Source organism: Aythya ferina, assembly GCF_964211825.1.
Source record: "Aythya ferina genome assembly, chromosome: 2".
Taxonomy (NCBI): Eukaryota; Metazoa; Chordata; class Aves; order Anseriformes; family Anatidae; genus Aythya; species Aythya ferina.
This window is the reverse complement of record NC_140297.1, coordinates 135,188,929-135,211,973: the sequence shown is the minus strand read 5'-3', so window position 1 is coordinate 135,211,973 and position 23,045 is coordinate 135,188,929. Positions and strand designations below refer to the sequence as shown.

General features: G+C 38.4%; 1 protein-coding gene and 1 long non-coding RNA gene across 5 annotated transcripts in view; one reads left to right on the top strand and one right to left on the bottom strand.

Moving 5' to 3' along the window:
* NECAB1 (N-terminal EF-hand calcium binding protein 1) overlaps nt 1-23,045 on the bottom strand; it is a 60,220-nt gene that overhangs the window by 23,135 nt on the left and 14,040 nt on the right. For all 4 annotated transcript variants that reach the window (XM_084507589.1, XM_084507587.1, XM_084507586.1 and 1 more), the window contains 2 exons: nt 8,694-8,719; nt 5,750-5,847 (listed from right to left, as the gene is read on the bottom strand). In XM_084507589.1, coding sequence (XP_084363715.1) covers nt 5,750-5,847; nt 8,694-8,719 — 124 coding nt within the window. The remainder of the gene's footprint in view (nt 1-5,749; nt 5,848-8,693; nt 8,720-23,045) is intronic.
* LOC311430754 lies at nt 1,929-2,569 on the top strand. Its single transcript, XR_014689016.1, has 2 exons — nt 1,929-2,074; nt 2,324-2,569. It is a non-coding gene; the product is annotated as an uncharacterized lncRNA (long non-coding RNA).

The following is a 23,045-nucleotide window of genomic DNA, read 5'->3' as shown; positions in this document are numbered from 1 at the left end:
GCTAAAGCTAGTAATAAAAAAGAAAAAAAAAAAAAAAGAAAAAAAAAAAGAACCTAGGATGGGTGTTTTGACTTCTTGTTACAGGAACTGTTGGACCAGGGTAAGCTGTCACCATGTCTTCCTCTGTGTGACATCTCCCCTGGGAAAAATGCTTCAGTAACCTCAGAGCTATTCAGGTACATAAAATGGAGTCTCGTGCCCAGAGAGGGCTTCATGCTTCACCTGGGTCTCCTGGAAGTTCTCCTGGAGGTCCTGTGTCCTATTTGCCAGGCTCGTGGAGACATCTTGGACATACTGAAGAACCCAGGTTTTCTAAATATCACTAGATGCCTCTGTTTAACCCCCAAATACCTCTACATTGTCAACTTCATTTCATATGAAAATGATATTTTTTGTGATTAAATGAGCTTTTGCATGTTCACTGAGCCTAGATTAGTTCACTACCATCAGCAGGATGCATTTGCCATAAACTATAGACTACAGGGAATACAAATGATAGAACAGAACAAAACTTGTTCTTACTGAGTAGCTGACAAATAGCAGCACTTTTATGGTATGATAACTTACAGAAGAAAGATGCTTTCATCTGTTAGTTTCTGATTTTCAGTATTCACAAGTTTCCCATTGAAGTCAATTGAAACAACATGTCAAGCACCTAGAAATACCTGCTCTATTTTCATCTACGTACCTCTTTACTCAGTGACTGATTGTATGCTGTCAGTTACAGTGTTTCTCTTCATAATATTTTTATGTGACTGGAATAAAAATGCAGCTTGCCAAAAGTGTTATGTTTATTTGGTTAATGGAAATGTTAAGATCAAATATTTTAATTGACTATACTTCCGTGTCTTGTTATAAAAGATGTCAGAAGAAAAAAAAAAAAAGAAAAAGAAAGAAGCCTTCCAGTGCCTCTGTAAATGTTTGTCGAGTCTTTAAATTTTAATATTTCCTGTATATAAGATGAAGAACAAACAGGAAACACAGAACTATCCCAGCTTGTACTTTGATCAGGAAAATATCAACCTGGCAGGTACAAGAAAAATAAGTGATGAGAAAAATGTCCTCACCACTCCTGGAAAAGCAACTTGCACACACTCTCCATCCTGAGGAGAGAAATAATGAAATATTAAATAGCACAAGTTCCTCTAAAAATCCACAGGCGCATTACCCTTCCTCAAATAAAGATAAAACACAAGGGATCAGCACCAAAACAGAAGGGCTATAGCTATCAGGCATACTCTCGTAAGATGTCTTTTGTATTTAAAGTATGTTGTATACTAATGTAAAGTTTGCAATTACAAAAAAAAAAAAAAGTATTTTCCCTGCTAGAAGGTGTTCCTTTCTACATCTGCATTTTCTGCCTGCATTTTTAGCTTAGCACCTTCCCTTCAAGCGGCAGAGCACTAGCCATTCATATACCAATGAGGGTTTCCTGTTCTCCCACCTGATATACTGGCCTGTAAGTCTTTATCTCAGCAAAAAAGTCTGAAATTTGGATTTTTCTCCCCTCCTACTCATTGTACCACATCAAGATCTGGGAACATTCACACTTGCTTGAATAAGACTACCAAAACAGTCAGCTGCTGCTTAGTTTGGTTAGGCTGGAAGGATCTGACCCCAGAATAGCAAAGAAAGCCTGGTTTCAAAGCGTTTTGAAATTGCTGGAAGACTGGAATGTTTTGTCCTGCAGATGACTCCATATTTTCATTTATCAGATAGTACAGGACTGGAAGACTAGAAAAAAGTTCATTTTAGGAAAGCTGTACTTGCTGTACTGACAATCTTTTCAAACCACAGAGGTCAATGTAGTACACAGCAATTACACTCTAATTGCCTTGTAGGAGTCTGTTATCTGCTAATCTGTTGGTTCAAAAATATCTACACCTGGAAATAATTTGAAGAAACAGGGACAATTTGGTTGATCATGATTTAAAACTAAGGGTCTATAGTTAAGCTGAACTTGAATTGCTCTCTGTGGGAGATTTTTCTGACTTAAGGCTGAACAGGTTGGGAATGTTTGTGAACAACACCTGAAGTGTTTATTCATCACTGTATATGATTTCCAAGACTCATGGTGAGTTAAAAACAAACAAAACTCCACAAGACAATGTGAAGAGTCGAATCTATTTCATGTACAAAGCTCTTTTGGTGTATGCTTTTGTACTAGATTTAAGGATGTGAGTCAAGTAATTTCACACAATTTGGTTTTATCAAATTTAGTTATGTGTATGCCAAAAAAGTATAGAGACTTTTTTTTGTTTTAATTTGGGGTTTTATGTCTGGAATAAGGAACGCTTATGTATTACATTTTAATATTTTTCAGACATTCTGATCTGCTGTTTAGCTTTTCCTTGAAGACTGACATGTCATCTTTGTCAGGAGTTTCCTTGGAAACGAGCTGAGCAGTTTATTTCAGGCTCCAGATCTGCAGCTGCTTCTAATGCAAAGTATCTACTGAGAACCAGCAATAAAAATTGATTGGAAAGCAGAGATTTCCTATAGGAAGGACTGAGTGGTGATTGTTCATCTGACCATGAACTGGATAAATAAAATGAATAAGATAACGAAATTGCTCCTTTTCCTTCTAGATATATAAGACTGCCTATGTGAAATGGTACTTTCTCTGGGAAAGTTTAGCAGAGCCTGACACAGGCACCAAGATTTCCCAAATCCATGAAAAGTCAAACAGGACAGAAAGCATGCGGCAACCTTGAAGACTGATTTGTAGTCAGCCTCATGTTCTGTGGAGTGGAGTTCAGGTTCAGTCTGAGCTTTTACTGTCAACCAAAGGACACAGACATGTATAAATGAAAATGTTTTCTAAATATAGCCAGTATTCTGGTAAAATATTCATCTTTTGCTGTGTCTGACAGTATGCATTACCTTTGCATTTTATTGCTGATAATGAGATGTAGTACTGAAACCTCTATGTGCCATTTATTGATTTTGGAAGAACAGGGGCCTGGACTTAGCTTTTGGTTTCTAATAGGAGATAATTTGGTCCTAGGAAATTTCATCCTGGTCATTAAAAATGGAGTCTGCCACTCTAGATTCACCATGTCTTTGTAGCTGTCAAAGGGTGTAGGTCTTCAGTTTTGGGCTTCTCTTCTATATAGGATTTTTCTAGTTAGATTTTTGCTTAGAAGATGGTAGTAAATACTCTAGTGACTTTATTAAGGACTAATAGTGCCTATTTAAGGAACTAGATTGGTACAATGTCAGGGTTTTTTTTTTTTTTTTTTTTTTTTTTTTTTTTTTTTTGCATTAGGAGTGGAAGCCCAGCCCTTGCTTTGGGTACTAATCACTTCAGAGTTCTTGTTCATTTGGGCTGGTGAGTCAACTTGAGCTAGGAGATGCATAACATCTTGTGTCTTATGGGCAAGGAACATCATCTCTTCATTCTATCTAAATATGCTAACTAGGTTTGGCTGAACCTCCAGATCTGATTTTAGGTGGATATATCTTTCATATTTTTGATCAGTAACTTCAATAAAAGCTTGGAATATTAAAGATGGGAATTTTAATAGTTGCACTGCAATGGTTTGATTAGGTAGTCAGGTGTCCTGCTTTCATCTGTGATAGAGTTAATTTTCTTCCTAGCAGCTGGCATCATGCTGTGCTTGTGATTTAAGATGAGGATAATACCGATAACATACTGATGTTTTAGTTGTTGCAGAGCAGTGCTTGCACTAAGCCGAGGACTTCTCAGCCTTTCACAGTTCCCTGCCAGTGAGGAGGCTGGGGGTGCACAAGGAGCTGGGAGGAGATGGAGCTAGGACAGCTGGCCCAGACTGGCCAAAGGGATGTCCCATAATATGTGGCACCATGCTGAACAATAAAACTAGGGGAGTTGTCTGGGGTGGGTGGGTGTTGTTCAGGGATGAGTTGGGCATCAGTATGTGGGTGGTGAGCAACTGCATTGTACATCACTTGCTTTGTGTATTCTTCTATTATTTTCCCTTCCTTTTCTGTTCTATTAAACTGTCTTTATCTCAGCCCATGAGTTTTACCTTTGTTCTGGTTCTCTCCCCCATCCCATTGTGAGACTGTGTGGTGCTGAGCTGCCTGCCAGGTGAAGCTACAACAGCAGGTTACACAGTATATCTGTTTCAGACATCTCACTTGAGAACTGAGATCCTGTTATGACTGCTCCTAGGACTGAATTGGGAATTTAATTTCTGTACAAAAACGTAGTCGATGGGTATATCCTTGGCAGAAAGCTCTCCTTTAGAATATTCAAGGACATGCTTCATATTTGGTGTTCACATACTGTGTCTACTAAATGGAATTAAAAGGTTTTTTTTTTTTTTTTTTTTTTTTTTTCAGTGTTAGCTTTGCTTTAGTTTTACTGCCCTTAAAGTATAATCAATTGGGATATTCCTGCAAGACAGAAAACTCGTTAAGCTTAAATCTTTAGTCAGGAAGATAAAACTTAAAGTTCTTTTCTTCTTTTTTTTTTTTTTTTTTTTTTTTTTTCTGAGGGGTGGGAGGTGGGGAGGAGGTTCCTCAAACAAGTATAACATTTATTAATATTCCAGATTTTCTTGCCCACTTTCTAGTCAGGCCAATGCTTACTTCTTACAACTGATCACTGGGACTTCTCCTCTGTAATTAATTTCTGAAGTAATTCTTAAATGCTGTGCTCTATTTACTTCCAGTAGTTATCATATGATGAGTCCTGCCCTTTAGCAGCATTTTATACATGTGGCTAATCAAGCAATTTTGATTTTTATTCTTGTTGTTGCTGTTTTTTGAATTCTGTGTAGCTTGCATGAACTAATCTGTTCCTCTTTAGCATCCAGCCCAACGAGGCGGTGAGTCAGTGCGCGTTCACTTCATTAGGAATGGAAGATGCACAGTGTGAACTGAGAGACATTCAGCTTACTGGCTAAAGCTCTAAATAAACAAGCTACACTTCCAGGGTTTTATTTCGGCAGTTCATGTAAAATGTATGAGTGCTGTACTCTTGCAAATGCCTGAATGCCAAAGATAACAGCTTCGCTAGAGAAGCACAGCTTTCTCCCCATTGATTGCTGATTGACTGAAGGATACAGACTTTTTCCCCCATGAGATCTCAGCAAATACATAGGCTAAAATTTTTAGACTGTTGATGGCTTGCCTTCCAGTCAGTAGCCTTGTGGTGAGGGTAGCCAAGGAAAAAGAGCGTATTACCAGATCTCTTTATGTACTTATGATCAGACACCTGCCTGGGATAAGGGCATGAGCAGGTGTGACTGCGGTGAATTGAGCCACTACAGTCCTTTTAAATCTTTTTAAAACTATACTGGAGTCTACATTTAACAATAGCACTAATACAATGCCCCAGTATGTCTCCAGGAGTCACTTGCCTACCTAATTTAATGTCAGTTAGTAGCGTAGTTTGGTATTTAATTTTTTTACTGACATTTTCTATTTCAAAAAACTTGGATTATTTTTTCAAATTCAGACTATTTCCAAAAGTTGATAGTACTTTCCCAAATTTGGCCTGGGACATGGAACCCTCTCTGGGTACTACAATATGAAGAACATCCTTCTGATCATTCACAAAGACAATTTTGATTATATCCAAATTGTACTTTAGAGCTGATACTTACCATTTTCACAAGCCTTCTCCTCCTGGACTTTGCTACAAAACCAAGTATATTTGGAAGAACTTAAATATGAATTATCAACTTTGTCTAGATAAAAAAAAAAAAAAGGATACATATTCAACTAAACAAAATGAAAAGACCTCACAATTGTTACTTACCTTCTTTGTTTTGTCCATTGCCTTCAGTATGGTAATGTTTAAGTCTTCCAAGACAGATAGAACATTTTCATACTCTCCTAAGTGCTGGGAAAAATATTCTGAAAGAAGAAGAAACCCAAGTCACCTACTCATGACCTGAAAAATTGGTATTTCCTTAAATATCAATTTAATCAATTCTGAAATCAGTTATAATTTTACTGTTACCTATCTAAAAGTATAAATTGTGCAAGACTTACAATGAAAGAGATGATTTTACTTTGAAATTTTGTTAATATTTCCCTCAAAACCATTTCTGGAGTACTTAAAAAAACAAACAAACAAAAAAACAACACCAAAATCAGTCTTTCAAATCTTTTCAAATCAATAGATGAATTGCCATATTGACAAAGATTAAAGTATCAGTTTGAGAGCTGAAATAGACCTATTTTCAAAATGCCTACAGTTTATTTCTAAAATGGATTTTTAGTTTAGAAATCTACTTCATAGTTACTAGAAGGAAATTAAGTTTCCATGTATATGTACTAAATCTCATTATATTTACATTATTACAAAAATGAATAACTCTTTTAAAGCCCTTAGATGAGGTGAGATGAAGCCAGGGTTGTTGTGAGTTGGGGTCAGCTAAGACCAGTTGTTTTTCTCTGAGAAGTGAGGAGACTGAGTTGGTCAGTTAAGCTTTTGGACTCAGGTACTGAGAGTATATTTTCAATAAATATAATGCATACAAAATATTTTTAGCAAAAATAATGTAAATAAATAACACATTGTAGAATGTCCTTGTATACCTGTTCCATTTAAAGGATATCTCATCAGCAAGAGACAATATCAAATCATAGGACATAATTCAAATAGATCAAGAATAGAATACATGCAAAACCGTGTAAAAGTTGTATTTACTAATGTCCTACTTATATTTGTATCTGACTAAAATATCATAAAATAAAATACAACTACTTTTTTACAAATAGGGTTTAGCGATTCCATTATGTAAACTAATAAGCTTTTAAAAAGGCACACAAACACAAAGTAGGTCTGACTGCTATTTATGGAATAAATCAGGGCCAAGGAGACATACTATCAGACAGTTAATAGTGTGTGGAAAAAGGGATCTATGTTAATACAAGGAATCTACTAGTCAAGAGAGAAGACCAATGTTGCCTGTAAACACAGGTGATACTAAATCAGAGCATGAGGGAGGAGGAAGGTTGGTGTGACACCTGTGAGGCATCTCAGGAGGATACAAACCAGGAAGGTAGCTCAGAGTCAGAGGGTTACATCAAGAGGAAACGAACCTCACTTGGTCAGTGTCAAGTGAAATACAGCAGAGGGAGGCACAGGAGGGAAGATGTAAGAAAAAAAAAAAGAAAACCATGCTAAAGATAGTGATTGTGTTAGATGAGACATTTAGACATAGATTGTCTAGACGAAGATGAAAAATAATATCTAAATGACAGATAGGAAGAGCAAGCTTAGATGGGAGCTTTTTGAAATAATAAATAGCATACTTTGAGGCTTTTAAGAGGTCAGAGCGTTTCTCTGGGGAGTCATGAACGCATGAGGTTTCAGGAGCACTGGTGACAAAAGCTGGTATTGCTGAGTGGTTGAATTAAATGATTTAGGGAGAAAATGTGTCATGCATTAGTATCCTGGAAATGAATCTTCGTTTTGGAGGAGCTATGGAGATGAGTCAGAGAAAGATGGAGACTAAATATGTGTTGGGTAAACTCAGTACCAGATTCACAAATGAGAAACACTCTAGTGGCAACCTGGGAAAAGATTTACAAGGAAGCTGAAGAGCTCAGATATCAAGAGGACTGCTAAAGCTGCATATCTTTAATCAAAACAGTCAGAAAACAAAGTCAACGCTGGGCTGAGACCCTGCCAAGCCCTCTGGTGAACTGGTGGTGGGGTGGCGGTACTGAGCAAGCCTCCAGTGCAAAAAACAAACAAACAAACAAACAAAAACTAAAGCTGTAAATCATTTGTGGAAAAAGGCCATGTTATTCCTTGGCCAGGATGGCCTAATTTTGGTCAGATAGATTCTCAGCTAGCAGAAGTCATCACAGCCCAATTGACTTTATCAAAACGATTCTATATTTATAAGCCACACAATGAGATGCCTCTCAGTGGATTCTTGAGCATGAGCAGAGTCACCTTGTGGGCAAGTAAATGAGCTAGCACTCAAATCTACAGCATTTTCAGCTTTTGAAAGTCTTCAGCATTATTGACCTTGGGAAAATTCAGCAGGCCACTATTTGCCACTTTTCCCAGAAATAGGCTGTTTTTGACAAGTATGACTTTTTTTGACATTTTGTGGGAGGACTTGCAGAAATTTTCTGTGAATTCTTTCCTGCTGCAAGCAGCGCCCCTAAATCAGGTGCCGTAAAACCAGGGGGAGAGAAATCAGGGTCTCAGGGGAAAAGCTTAATTACTCACAGCCTGGAACAGGGCACAGAGGTAGGTCAGTGGGCCAAACATGAGGACAATCAAACTGCTGTTCTTACTGGACCGAGTTGGAGGAAAGTTCATTGCTTTCCTCCAGTTGGATATTAATATGGAAATCTTTTTCTTTCAAAATTACCAAAACACTATTACCTTTGAAAACAATGAACTAACTAGAAAAAATATCTTGTATGACAGGGAAACAAGGTAAAGGTACCTGTCCTTTCATCAGAACAGAGAGAGACATTTTTTAAAGCTCAGCAAATGTGAAGCATGAATTAAGAAAAAATATTTTCAAGGTGCTATCTGCATCTAATGGATGACAGTCTGAAAAATAATAAGCCATCTGCATTCTTCCAGTGTAGTTCTTTCAGTGTAATTTAAATATTTTCTGTCTGAGCTACAAAGGTTAAACAGAAAAAAGTATCATAACACATGGTATGTTCACTTGCACAGGGCTGCTGCTGGCATAGATTATGTTCTTGCTCATCAAGGAACTTACCACAGAGCTCTTCTGTGTCAAGATTGCTGGAAAGATAAAAAGATAGAGGGTTAATGAGCAAAGTAATGGTTTTTGTTTGCATCACCAGAATTTTTTATTTTTTTTTCCCCCACCTGCACTCCTCTTTTGTGTCTGTCATGCTGGACAGCACAGCTCATTGCTCAGCCCTCCATGCTAAACGAGGGAAAACCCAATGTCTTTCTCCCATTTGTACTCATCACCAGGCAATAGTCCTCCACAAGACAGAGTACAACAAGAGGTCAAAAACAGACACAGCCTGTCACCACAAAATCTTACTAAGTCTTTCTGGCCATACAAAACAGTTTCACCAGTAGTAACTGCAACAAAATGTAGCAGCAAAATTAATCACGTGAAAATAATAATTGTATTGCCATATTGCTAGGAAATACATATAAACATATGATATAAATACATAAATGTATGTAATTATTCTATAAAATTCAAAACTGTTTATTTTACATAGAATTCATCCTGATCAACTTTTAAGCAGTCTTTCTCTCTCAGGTTTTAATAGTCAAAAGATAAACCCTCTGACCTACAGCTCAATTCTGAAAGTTATCATATTGACTTTTTTCCCAGGGAGGAAAAGAAGCTGATTATTAAAGAAACTTAAAAGCATGAATGTCCTTTCTGAATCTTGCTGATGGGTGAATATTGAACGGCTGATTGCACTTAGGATTTTTTCACTTATCTTTTTAATGGGATTTTTTATTGACCTTTAATAAAATGATGACACAGTATTATCTTAAAGTCAATTTCTCCAATGTTAACTTTCATGTATTTGGCTTTTACTCACAAGGAAGACAGAAACAGACAAAAATTGCAGGATCCTGGGTTCTTACAAACTTGCATAGTCAGGGCTATAAAAACTTCTGAGCATTTTTAATTGATGAAGTAAATGAACCTTTCCAAAAACTTTTATTAGCTAAAGGTCATCATCTGAACTGAATTTGTATGGGCCAAGTGGAATGGCTACAAATGGGTCTTCCATCTGTTTTTTCCAACAACCTTCGTGGTAGGTATAGTGAAATTCATAGTCTTTAATAATCAGTGCTGAAGCTGGGGAACTTAACCTAGGTCAGCAAACTATCTGATGGAAGAAGGGTCTACGAATCCTTAAAGCTGTTCACCACGGGTCACTGTGGCATCAATGATCAACCAAATTGCAATCACTGCCAGAACTCAGCAGTCATTTTTGAAACACCCCAGATGTTCACTCCTCAAATGCAGACTGAGATTGTGAAGGCTGGAAAAACATCTGAGTCAAAAAACAGAAGCAAAATGCTACTATTACATGACAGGTTGTTATGTTGCCCACATTTTATTCACTGTCCCTATATTTTCTGCCTCTTCACATCTTCACGACTTCTCTTTGTACACAACACTTCTGAATTTTCTAATTTGCATCCTGATAGCTGAGTTTAAATCAACTTCTAACATTGTTAGCCAGTCAAATTTGCTCTCTGTTTTTAAATTTCCTATTAAAATCCATTCTGGTCCTTCTTATTCTGCACTATCCTCAGCAGTGTGGTAGTGGTATAGCACCATGATATGGCTCAGAGGCTTTCAGCATTACTGTCATCAGAACATCTCTGTTAGTTCCACTGACAAAAGCGATACAGCTGCAAAATGGACTGAAAATGGAAATGTATTTAGATGCTGGATTGGTTTTCATTTGGAATTGGGCACCTGAATAATTAGAAAATTACCATCCAAAGTGATTTGTGCAACAGCCTTCAGGAAGTCTGTGACAGAACATAGAAATGACAAAAAGAGCATGGATTTCACTCTAGCAAACTCTCTGTCTTTCCTTTTATATTATAAATATCCTTTGAAGCTCCATTGTTCTTGGCATCCTGTTTGAAGGGGATGCTGTTCTAGGCAGGGACACTATAATTTTGTGTGCCACTGATTATTTCATTCTTTCAGAAATAATAACATGTTTCTTCAAGCAACACAGTTGTGAACAAACTCAGGCATTCTTTTTCTGCACACAAACAACTTTGAGCACCCTGCAGGATGCTACAGAAGCAATTAAATAAGTTTGGAATATATTTAATAGTACAGGAGTGAGGTACACACCAAGGGGCTGTTTCTGCAGCTCAGTACTTACAGTGGGCACCTGTTTGTCACTTCAGTGAGTATATATGCCAAGGATGCTTCTGCTTAGACCTATAATCTGGCAGTGCTGAACATGTAATTTGCAATATTTGCTGGATGACTCACATCCAGGCTCCAGCACTCCACTCTTGATAAGCACCCAAAGCACAGAGTGTAGCCAAATTCATTCATGTCACGTCAGCACAATCATCTTTTTGTAAACCTCTGCTCTCAATTTGCTTTCTAACTACTAAATGCAGTCCTTTTACATGCCTGCCTTTTGTCTACAGTGCTCTCTACCTAACAACATGAACATATGCCAGGGACATATGCCACTGACACAAGGTTGATATTACCTGTAGCTCTGTGGCAGACAGGTAAGCAAATTCACCTGAATGAACTTTGGCCAAAATGCCTGTTTGTGATACCTCTGGAAGAGGCCTCACATGTAGGCATGCAAACCAGCTGTGAGCACTCCTGGGTTCTGCCCACATTGGTCAGCTGTGGGGTGGGACCAGCCAAAGCGGGAAGGTCAAAGCCACTTGACCCATCCACCGATGTGAACCCAGTGATCCACAGCTCCAGCAGCTGACCCAACACATACTGACCCTGGCATGAAAGGCACCTCTAGGCAGAGGTGCCAGCACATCTGTGTGTTTTCCCCAGGCCATGAGAGGAGTCACTGCCATGTCTTCAGCACAGGAATGATATGCAGTGTGCACTCTGTCTAGAGCTGTGATACTATTGAAGAATCCAATACTATAAGAAAGATTTTATAAACTAATTTCATTTAGGAAATTCATTGCTACTCCTGTCATAGTTGGAGGAGAATAAAACTTTCTTCTTCAAGTCTACTCTCAAGACTGAGAATGATTGATTTCAGAGGCTTGAACCAACTCTTTTTTTGGTCCCATTTGCATGTCTCTGATAAATTTGGTTTCAGGGAGGAAAGTTGGAGGCTGGCATCTACTATTGTTAAGTAGAAGCATATAATTTGTGAATGAAAGGAATGAAGTGTTACTTAGACTGCGCAAGGGCAGCTGAACAATCATCTGTGGACACTCTCAGCCAAAAAGCTGTATGCTCTTTGCAGGTCTTGCATCCCATTCTGCTTCAAGTCAGCCAAATGAGATAAGTGCTCCAACACTGCAGAGAGTATTGTGCAAAGACTTAGAATATGTGCCCTTCCGTTTTAAGAATATGCTGCTTCACAGCTCCTTTGCAATATCAAGGACATTTTTTGCTCAGGTTTGCTCAAGGTCTCTTATTATTGGAGGCAAAACTGTCTTCTGCCATTAGGAGGACAAGGCATTGGCATCTTGCCACAGAAAAGGGAGGGGAGGAAGAAGGGGCAAAATGGGGCAGAGCTCCTGGGGCTGATCCCTGGGAAGCCAAATTTCTTGCTTCTGCAAGGACACTGCTGCTCTTCACCCCAGGGCTAAATGGACCATACACCCTCTGGCCTCTCAAACATGGCAGCCAGCTTGGCTTTCACAGCTCTGACATGGGCAGTGGGGCTGATGGCTGTTTTACTGTCCCATGTTTTTCTGTACTAAATAATTATCTAGTTTGCTTATACTTAGCTCCAGACCAAGCAATAACTTCAGAGTTGTCACTTAATGCTCTACGTGTGGCAGGACTACAGGAGAGAATTTATTTTTTTTCCCTGACAAAGCTCACCTAAAAATTCCTTAGTCCTTTACATTAGGCCAGGATGCAATGAACTTGTCTAGCCACCTTAATGATCCTAGCCGTATCTCTGTTTTTAAAAGAGTCTTAATAATACTATTACAAGTTGTGGATACTAAAATCTGTAGAGAACTGTGCAAGGGTGATTTTTTAACAGATTCTCAGTCACACAGTCCAAAACAGGGAGATTTGAGGCACCATCATGGTGGCTTTTTTGCCACAAACTAGGCAAATTTCAGAGTTGTCACCCTCCAGTAGATGATAATGATGTTTCAACTTCTGATTTTGTTCCAAAATGATGGTTTTACTTTTTTTTTTTTTTTTTAAACTAAGATTCAACCATTCATTGTTACCCAAAACATAATGTTCCATATCGGTTTATTAAAGTGTTTATAAATGCATGTGTTGATAGAGATACTGAACTGCTGTGGTTCTCTGGGAAACTTGGATTTATGGAAGAGACCAGGCCCTCAAACTACACCAACAATTAAGTAATGAGCACAATACTAAGACGCTAATGCTGTCTCCTGAAGAACTGATCTGAAATGAAGCATTCTAGGTCAGCTCCATTTAGGTCAGTGCAATTGAAGCTATTCACTACATTTTGATTTTCCCACTGTGAGCGAGTCTCTTATTTTCTGCAGAAAACTGATTTTTACGTTATAAATAACCATTCATATGAAAAATTTCCAAGCAACTCTATTTCCAGCTTTTTTTTGTCTGAGCAGAGGATATGTGTTAATATCAGAACTGTGTAAGCAATTCTCATTAAACTTATTTTGTTCAGTCATGAAATACTAAACTGTATCAGCTCCTTCTGAACAGTATCTGTACTTAATTTTCAACTTTAAATTCTTATCTGTACTTAATTTTCAAACTGATTTCTGTAGCTAATGTCTTGAAAAGTCTGAGAATTAAAGCCAACACATTGAATTCTCTCTTTTAAATAGTAGAAAACATACCTTCCTCATGTCAGTGCTGCACCATGTAAAGATCTAGCTTTAGAAGATGGTCAAAACTCGATGTATTGTTTCCCTCCTGCATTTTTTTCCCCATGGAATAATTGTTTTTTTGAAAAAATACTTTTCACTCTCTTGCAGTTCATGTAATTATAGAGTTTGTCTGTATCTCATGCTGTTTTTTAATAAATCTTTTTTGTTTCCTGATTGTATTTCCAAATTCATTATTTTTTCTGTGTACTTGCATTGGACAGTGATAAATCGTCAACAGCATGAGACCAAAATATGCCTCTCAACTGAAACAAAAGCACATTATCCAAGGGACAGATAATTACTATTCTTAGACTACTGTCAAATTACTGAGGACTCATCATTATTATCTTTACAACCAGAGTCCTGAGGGAAGTTCTGTGGTCCCATATAGCATGCATTTCATTGTAGTTACACTGCTCAGTACTGGGTTGAAGGCTAGTGCAGGTGGATGGGTTTCCATGGTTGCAAGGATAATGCTGACCAACACCTCCATCTCAAGCATCAAGTTGGGATCCTTTTGGAATGTATTGTTAGAGCATATAGTCTCAGCACTTCTCTTTTGCCCCAGTGGAGGAAGTAGAGCTCTGCTTATGAAGACCTGGACAGGAGGAGGGAGGAAGATTCACTTTGGGGCTCAGAGTCCTAAATGTCCTAAATCCACATATGCAGTGTGTGTCACAGAACCATAGAGTAATTAAGGTTGGAAAAGACCTCCAACATCATCTGGTCCAACCATCCCCCTACCACCAATGTCACCCACCAAACTGTGTCCCTAAGCATCATGTCCAACCTTTCCTTGAACCCCCCCAGGGACGGTGACTCCACCACCTCCCTGGGCAACCCATTCCAACGCCTAACTTTGGAGAAGAAATGCCCGCTCATTTCCAACCTGAACCTCCTCTGGTGCAACTTGAGGCCATTCCCTCTAGTCCTATCACTGGTTATCTGTGAGAAGCCAACCCCCAGCTCCACACACTTTCCTTTCAGGTAGCTGTAGAGAACAATAAGGTTTCCCCTAAGCCTCCTCTGCTCCAGACCAAACACCCTCAGTTCCTTCAGCTGCTTCTCACAGGACTTGTGCTCCAGGCCCTGCACCAGCTTCACAGCCCTTCTCTGGACATGCTCCAGGGCCTCGATGTCCTTCTTGTAGTGAGGGGCCCAAAGCTGAACACAGTACTCGAGGTGCGGCCTCACCAGAGCTGAGTAAAGGGGGATGATCATCTCCCTGGTCCTGCTGGCTACACTATTCCTGATACAAGTGTCCAGCCTACCCTACCATACAAAGGAGCCCTGGTGCATTCAATGGAGTGAGTGACTTTTCAGCACACCAGCCAGAAGGAGCTTAATTGGACATAGGCACCTAGTGTTGTTTCAGATGCTCCAGCATCTTTCCCTCACCATTTATGTCCAATTGCACCTTCTGTGTCATCCTGTCTGCCTTGGGCAGGTGTCTCAGGCTGACAATGAGGTAGACTTAGGCACTCTGCTGACACATACACATGCAAGTGTAGATGTGTCTTTATAGTACCAAGTCCCACCCTACATGTGCAGTGTGATGGACTCTCTCAAATGCCCAGCACCTGCTGGGAGCTGTTGGTGGCCAAAGCTCTCAGTCCCTCACCAAACTTGTCTCTGGTTTGTGAGTATTTTATCTGCTTTAACTTGTGCCACACACAAAGGCTTAATGTGATACCTGCCTTCAGGAAGTTGTGTGCGCCCCAGGTCTGCCTCAATAGTCCTAGCACACCTTGTAACAGAGATCCTGATGGAGGGCTTCATTTTGCCAATGAGAAAAGTGAGAAAAACAAGTTTGATTCCCCACTGATTCATATGAGTCAGTAATCAGCGAAGCATTTATCGCACTATCTCTCCGGCAGTGCTGCAGACTGAATCCCCTCGAGATCTTCTGCATATCTCTTAGTTTGTAACTTTGCCAAATATTCTCATTATCTTCTGACACCTTTTCCCTGAGGATGCCATTATGCAAAAAACAATTTCTATGAAAGTTATGAGTGGGGGGAGGGAAAGCAGAAGGGTAAGAGCAAAAGGAAGATGAACATTTGCAAAGACTGCTAAAACCTATTCACTGAGCCATTAACCATTTCAAGGATTCTTGCTCTGCTGAAACACGGACTTGCCACAGCTGAGAGAATTTGTCAGGGGCAGATTTACCAGAGAAATGAGCTGTAAAAGCATTCACCCCACTAACCCCAAATTTCAAAATTCTCCTGCTTAATTCTAACCACGTATAAAAAGATCTGTGCTAATACTTTCCTCTGCTTTAAGGACAATAATACAGGTAAACAAAATAGATGTACTTCTGCAGAACTACCTCCTCTGAAGCTGAACTCTGCTCCAATACTCTTGCATAATCAAGCTGCTTAGTGTTCAGTAAAGGTAGATATGAATGACAGTTAATGGAATTTATTAGTTGTTGAGAACATGCTAAGCCCACAAGTAAGGTTTTTCTGAGTTAGGATGATTGTGTTTAAACAGTTTCTTCAGCAGTATTACAACCCCCAGGTAGTAGCACTGAACATATGCACAATTAGATTTAGAAAACATATGGGTGCTCATAGAAGTACTAAAATATAAACTAGGTAGTAGAAACAATGCACACATTATTGAAATACTTCAAATATCAAGTTAATAATAAAAATACCACTTATTTTCCTGATGCAGAAGTAAGAAGATCTTCAGATCTGGGTTTGATATTTAATATTATATATTTATTATTTAGTATTGGCATTTAGTAATATTTATTTACTATTATTTGGTGATATAGTGATTCAAAAGGGCCAAGAAACAAAAGAACAACTGAAATGTCACAAAAAATATTATTTAATATTTTAAAGTTGAAAGTCAGCAAAAGCCAGTCACATTCAAAGATTCCTCATCCTAATTAATCTGTAAAATATTCTTGTGCTCCACTTTGCTCCTAAGTATAGTACTTAGGAGAATATGTAAGAACCACAATACTTAAGGTGGCAAGACAACTCTACTCTTTTCAGCTTTATACTTCCCAAATATTGCCTTTGTAATTTTTATAAAGATAAAATGTCTCTTACAGTTAACATAACCAGCTTGCTTTCCCCATCTTCAGATAGTTTTTAGTATTAGTCTCTGATAGCCTTTGGCTTGAGATGTATCTAGTCATTTATGCATCTGCCATGACAGTACAAACTGAAACACAGTCAAAATGAACATTTCATGGTCATTTGACAGAGGAGTTAAAAAAACAGAATGCTCAAAGACAGCAGAACATGTGGTTATTCAGCTTCAAAATTTCTCAAGCTATGGCCTTCAGACTACGTCCTCCATGAGCTGCCTGGTGTCACCCTCCTTGTCAGCCCTGAAAAAACCTCTGATGCCTTTCCAGCACCTCTATTTGCTTCCAACACCCTCTCCAAATATGTGCCCAATTGGGAGGCAAAGATAAGCTCTTTCTCTTGCTCCTTCCCTTCACACATCTGTGCCCTCATGTTGGTCTACATCATGCCATGGTGAGCTGGCTTCTACCCTGCATGCTGCAGGTTCTAGTTTGGCCTCCTAACAGCCCTCAAGAGACCTTAAGATGTAGCCCAGATGCTCACAGTGTGCTTGGTACTGGGGTATCTGTAAAATGTTTAAAATGTTATGAATAAGGGGGAAAGGATCATTGTACAAGCCTAGGTTGAAACTGAACTCTTGAACAACCACTGCTGTTGATTTCTTGCTTATATTACTTTTTTAAAGGGTCTTTTCATACAAGAAGGACCCAATTTAGCAGTAGATGCAAATGCTAAGTGCTGCACACTACGAAACAACAGGCAACAAGCCAAGGCATTCAGTGTCACCTCTGGTGAGATGCCGACTCTGTCATTCAGGGGCAGCAGGAGACCCGGCTGTGACTGCCCAGACCTAATCCCTGCTGCAACCATGCAAAGCCTTGTCTCACCAGGGTGGAGTGCAGGTGTCTGAGCCAGGACTCGCCTAACAACTGCTTTACACAATTTAATGGTGTGTGATAGAGTAGGCATTGACCAAAGGTTTTGTGAGATCATAGAAAGCAGAAATACAGGAGACTTTCAGTTGAAAGTCACTTTTTCAGTGTGTAAGTGGTCCAGTCTCCTCTTGTTTCTGTGTGGTCTTTTAGGACGCTTAAAACAAAACAAAAAACTAAACTAAACAAAAAACCATCAACAACAACGACCATGCAAACCAACAACAAAAACAACTATGTGAAGCCCTTGTGAACAAGTATGAGCTACTCCGAGCATGGGGGGAAATATGGTGTAACTGTGCATCTAGGGGCACAGTTTAGGGATGTGTTTTAGTTGGTAATATTGGTTGTAGGGGGACAGTTGAACCAGATGAACTTGGAGCTCTTTTCCAACCTTAAAGATTCTATGATCCTATGATCTAGTAGTTGGCCTATGAACTAGTTATTATATTGCTTTAAGGTTCAGTAGACAGAAGAGTCCTCCACAAATGTAATTGTTTACTGTTTATATTTTTGATTGCTAGCTCTTACAAATACAGTTCTTGTATTAAAACAACCACAAGAAAGGTAAAAAACATAGAAGTACTAAAATATGGGGAAAAAAGACCTTCATTTTTTCATGAACACACTATTTCACCCATTCTGGCTCTCTAAATAGTGATGGCATCATTATTAATATCTTTTATTCCTTATTTATTTCTTACATTTGTTTCCGTCTGTAAAAAGAAAAAGGTAATGGAAGTTAAAACAGTCAAGGTATCAATTTGTATGGTATGTCTTTCCTCATATTTACTCAATGATTAAGATTTTATAAAAAACATACATAGATTTTAGGAAATAAATGGTCAGCCTATGTATAGCACACTCATAGATCCCAAGATAAATATTCCAAATTACGTACTGAGGAAAAATCCACATAAAATGTAAACTTTCAGTAAAAGTAATGATCTCCCCTGGATGAATGACCTGTACTGCAGGTCCTAGACAAATTGTAAATATAAATTCATCCCAGCATAGTGACCTTCAGTTCTACCTATCTTTTGGAAATTTTATACAGCGATACCTAATTCCAACTTAATCTTTTTTTCCTGGTTATTACGGTCAATTTAGCCTCAATTGACTCTTTCTAAAAAGATAAGACCTCTCTACACCAAATAGCAAGGTGCAGCAATCATAGTCAGTTAGGCAGACACAACCTTAATTACTGGAAAATTAATTCCCCCTATTTTTGTCCTACTGTTACTTTGAAAATGATAACCACTCATTTTAGAGGTACGCCATAGCCTATCTTCTTTGTACCAGGTGTGTTGCATTAGCTTGGTTTGTTAATAATAGCCGGTTAATTTAGGTCTCTTAGGGGTGTTAAACCCGTGGAAGTCCCTTATACTTGTGCATCTTTTCTTTTTGAAAGAGTGTTGTAGCAGAGTTGAGAAGGGAATTCAGGTTTCCCAAGGTCCACAGAAATCACTCCAAGGCCACCTTCCATTTTCTGTCTTCAGGCTTTGAAGCACAAAGATTCATGCACACAGAAAGTGAGGTTTTGAATGCAGGCAGAATTAAAAGATTTAGTGCAGGTAGAAACAACCTGAAGTCTGCTCTTGTGGCAAACTGGCTATGAGGTCTTGAGGTACTCCAGAAATTATCTATCAATCATGACATACTTCCTTAGCTCTCTGTCCTAGGCACTTACATGCAGTGTAAATCACTGCGGTATATGAACACTGCATAACCTCTATCCTTACCAAACATTCCTGGGATAAAGGAGCTAGAGTCTGCATTTTGTTAATAAGGGCATGAAGTACAGAGAAGATACATGATTTGGTAGAGTTTGAAAGAGTCTGTATTTAACTGGTAAGAAAGACTAAATAATCTGTACAAATCTACTAGAGACATAACTGAGTAGATTTTCTCATCTTCCCTGACTGAAAAAAAGCCATGAACTACTTGGAGATTACAGGCACATACAAAGATTATCATTTCATTCCCTTGGGCAATTTTCAAATGAAAACATCACATAATAGATAGTTTTAGGATTATTTAATATGTACATGATTCTTCTAATGCTTGCATTACAAAATTTTCCAAGGTTCAATGAACATTTTGCTGCTTTTCTTAGCCAGCTGGTTAATTTAAGACATTTTACATAATCTGCCCTTTTCAGCAAATGCCAGTGAGTAAACTTTCAGCCTCCTTATTATATTTGCTTCGTGATTTTTGTTGGAAAGCTATCCTAATAAGGAATTCCTATTATACTGCCCAAGCTGTCTCTCTTTGCTGTATCCATCTGATATTTGGCATGCTTTATCTTGCTGCCTGCCTGATGACAGGGTTTTCAAAAGCAAAAAGGTGCTAAGGAAAGCCTTTACAAGCTCTTTTTAAAGCCTTCCCTCTCTTAAAGAGAGATCAAGTGGCATAGAATGCTCTTCAGCTCCAAAGTCAGGAAGTCAGGCATTAAGCATTTTAACAGTTAAAGATTTCAGGGAAAAAAAAAAAAAAAAAAAAAAAGAAAAAAAGAAAAAAAACAACTCAGCTTCTTATTACTGTTTAAATTTAAGCACGTTTTCTTATCATCTATAGCTAGACTCTACTCTCTAATAAATGATAACCAGGCAAAAGAAACCACCCTTTCTTCTGGTTGGAAAAGGTAATTTAGTAGGTTTTCCTAGTCTTCCACCTCTTCAACCCTCTGAAATACATGAAAATCTGATCTTTCACAGCACATACTCTCTGTGACTTTTGTGCCATGCTTTTTGCGAGACTTTTCCCAGTCAGTGAGACTTCTCTTTCTCTGATGGCTGCTGTGCCCCTTGCATTAACTACTCTCAGCTAACAACTCCAGCCTTTGCAAAGCCTCACCACTTTCCCAGGAGGAAAACCATGTTATTCTCACTTTTCTACATATTCTTCATATCCAGATATTCTCCAGTACAGAGAAAAAGCTTTACAAATAGTAATAACACAAATGTTACAAGTAATTTTTAAAGGCATTACAAATAAAAATAAAATAAAAATAGGTATAAAGCATCTATCTTTTTCTCAGAGTTCTTACATTGAGGATATTTAGCCCATTCTGGATGTTCCCTGGCAAATGCAGATGTGCAATCATGGTAATGTAAACCCACTCTCATGCACATATGTGGTAACATGAGGAAGTCCTGCCCTGTATGAATGAGTCTTTGAATAACAGGGATAAAAAAATATGAGAAGTATAATAGACTAAGTAAATTCCCATGGTGTTCCAAGAAGCATGTGATTTATTTTGCCAGGATTAGGTAGACTGCATACGTTGTATTTGTTCCTCAGCCCTGGTCACTGGTTTTAAGAATCCTGAAGAAATTAAAATGTTGTACTTATTTCTCCTGTACACAGTACATAATTACTCAGCAGTAATTTCTGCAGCCTTTGGCTTTAAATTTATAGTACTTAAGTACTTTAGGGTAATATGGTAAATTAGGTAAATAATGATTGACTTCTCTTATTTTCTTATGCTAAAACATAACCTGTTTATATTGTTCCTTCTCCTGTCCTGTCTACAAAGGTGAATGATATATCAGGGAAACCTGTTTCTATGTAGCATCACAATACTGAGGGTCTTCAATAATGGATACTTTAGGATGGTCTTGTGATAAATACTCCAATGTTTCCATGTTGTGTGGGCTGAAACATAATGATTCTGGGAAGGCTTTTCCTGATTTACAGAAGCATACATAACTGAGCTAAGAAACAGATCCACAGAGTTGTATAGACCTTAACTCCTAGGGGATATATCCCTACATTTATATCAATTAGGTACCTATGTGAGTGCTACTAGGAATGCACAGAACAGATCCCAAGAAGGAATCCTAACTATAGGCATTTCATGTCTTTGTATAATCACACTGAAATTACTGCAAATGAAAAGCACTTCATACACCTTTATAAAAAAACAACTAAGCCCTTTAGACACCAAAGACCTGTGCTTCCCTGTGTAGACTGCATATTTAAATAGCTTGAAGTAAGCAGCACTTTGAATAGTTAACGTGAATTCATTTAATCGTTTTTCTGTTTTGGTTTGGTTTTGTTCCTCCCACCCCTAATAAACATTTTTATAATGGCTAATGAGAAACTAAAAACTTATTTAGAATTTTGATGTTTATTTGCCTGGAAGATGTCCATAAAAGATCAGAAACTAAGATACATATTTTCTAGCATATACTTGTGAAATATTGATCAGATCTCGGACTTCAATGGATTTCCTTGTTTTCTTTACACTTTCTGGAAAAGAAGAGTAATTCCACCTAGACCAACAGGAGGCAAAATTTGTAGGAGGATACATTTTATTAGACTAATAAGGGTGGAAAAAAATAGACAAGATTTTAAGCACACAAGGGCTTGAGTGAGGCTGCTTTGGAAGAATGAACTTTGAAATGTTTCCCACAAAACTTCAGGCATTATGCTGCAAGGGCAATTGGAAAGTCAATGGCCAGCATCACATCTGGTCATTTATAGGTCTCCAGGGCAATGGGCCCAAGCTGATATTTAGGGCTAATGATTCATAACAGCCATGGGAACTGGATGTTTGCAGGGGAAGAGCAGCAGAAACTGAGGACAAGGGGAAAAAGGAAGGTTGCAGTGATGTAATACAGATATCCAGGGGAGAAAAAGTCACAGGAGAGTGCTGTCAGGATCTAGCCAAGGGGAAAGGCCTGTCTGGAACTACCTGGATTAATGTGCAAGTCCTAAATATTAAAGTGATTGCTGAGTTAATGAGTGTGAGGAAGAAAGGTAGTAAAACCTCACTCTGTGTTAGTGTCTGGATTTTTATGAAGTACATGAATTACAAAATACCAGCCTGTTGGTTTTGTTTGCCTGTGGAAAGTAAGATAAACCCCAGGGACACAGCAGAGTTTGATACTGGATGAGATAAGGTCCTATTACACTGTCCTGGGTTTTCTTATAGCAAACATAGAAGGTTGGGCTGTGATAGCATCTTCATACACGTTACTCCACTGTACACAGATGGGAAAAGCAATACTGACTTACTATGTAATCACTGCTTGTAAAGAGAAACACAACCCATGCTGTGATTGCTAACTAATGTCTCCATAACCTCCAAGAGAAAGAAATAAACAACCTTCTTTACCACAAAAACAGTCCAGTTTAAAAACCACTAGCTTAATAACACCCTCCTAATTAAGAAGAGCTGTGAGGCCTGCTGTGAATAACTGTTGATGGCCAGAAAGGGGATAAAAGGAAATTAATTCTCTTCTTCAATCACTGTACATAAGAAAAAAATAGCACAAGAGATAATACAATGGCACAATTTGAATCTACTGAAAGTAATGAGCAAGGTTCTTTGTACCCTTAGCCTGTTGCCTTGTTTAGCCCAACTGTAATGGGGACATCCAAATCTCCTAAGTGTTGACACCAACACTCGGTATCCCATATATCACTTGGTATCTTTGCATGAGTTTCTCAATTCTTGACCGTGGTTCACAGAAATGAGTACTTGGACCAAATGTTGAGCAAGGAAAAAAATAACCAAAGCAATCGTTGTCCAAGTACTTATTTCTGTGAAGGTGGGTCAAG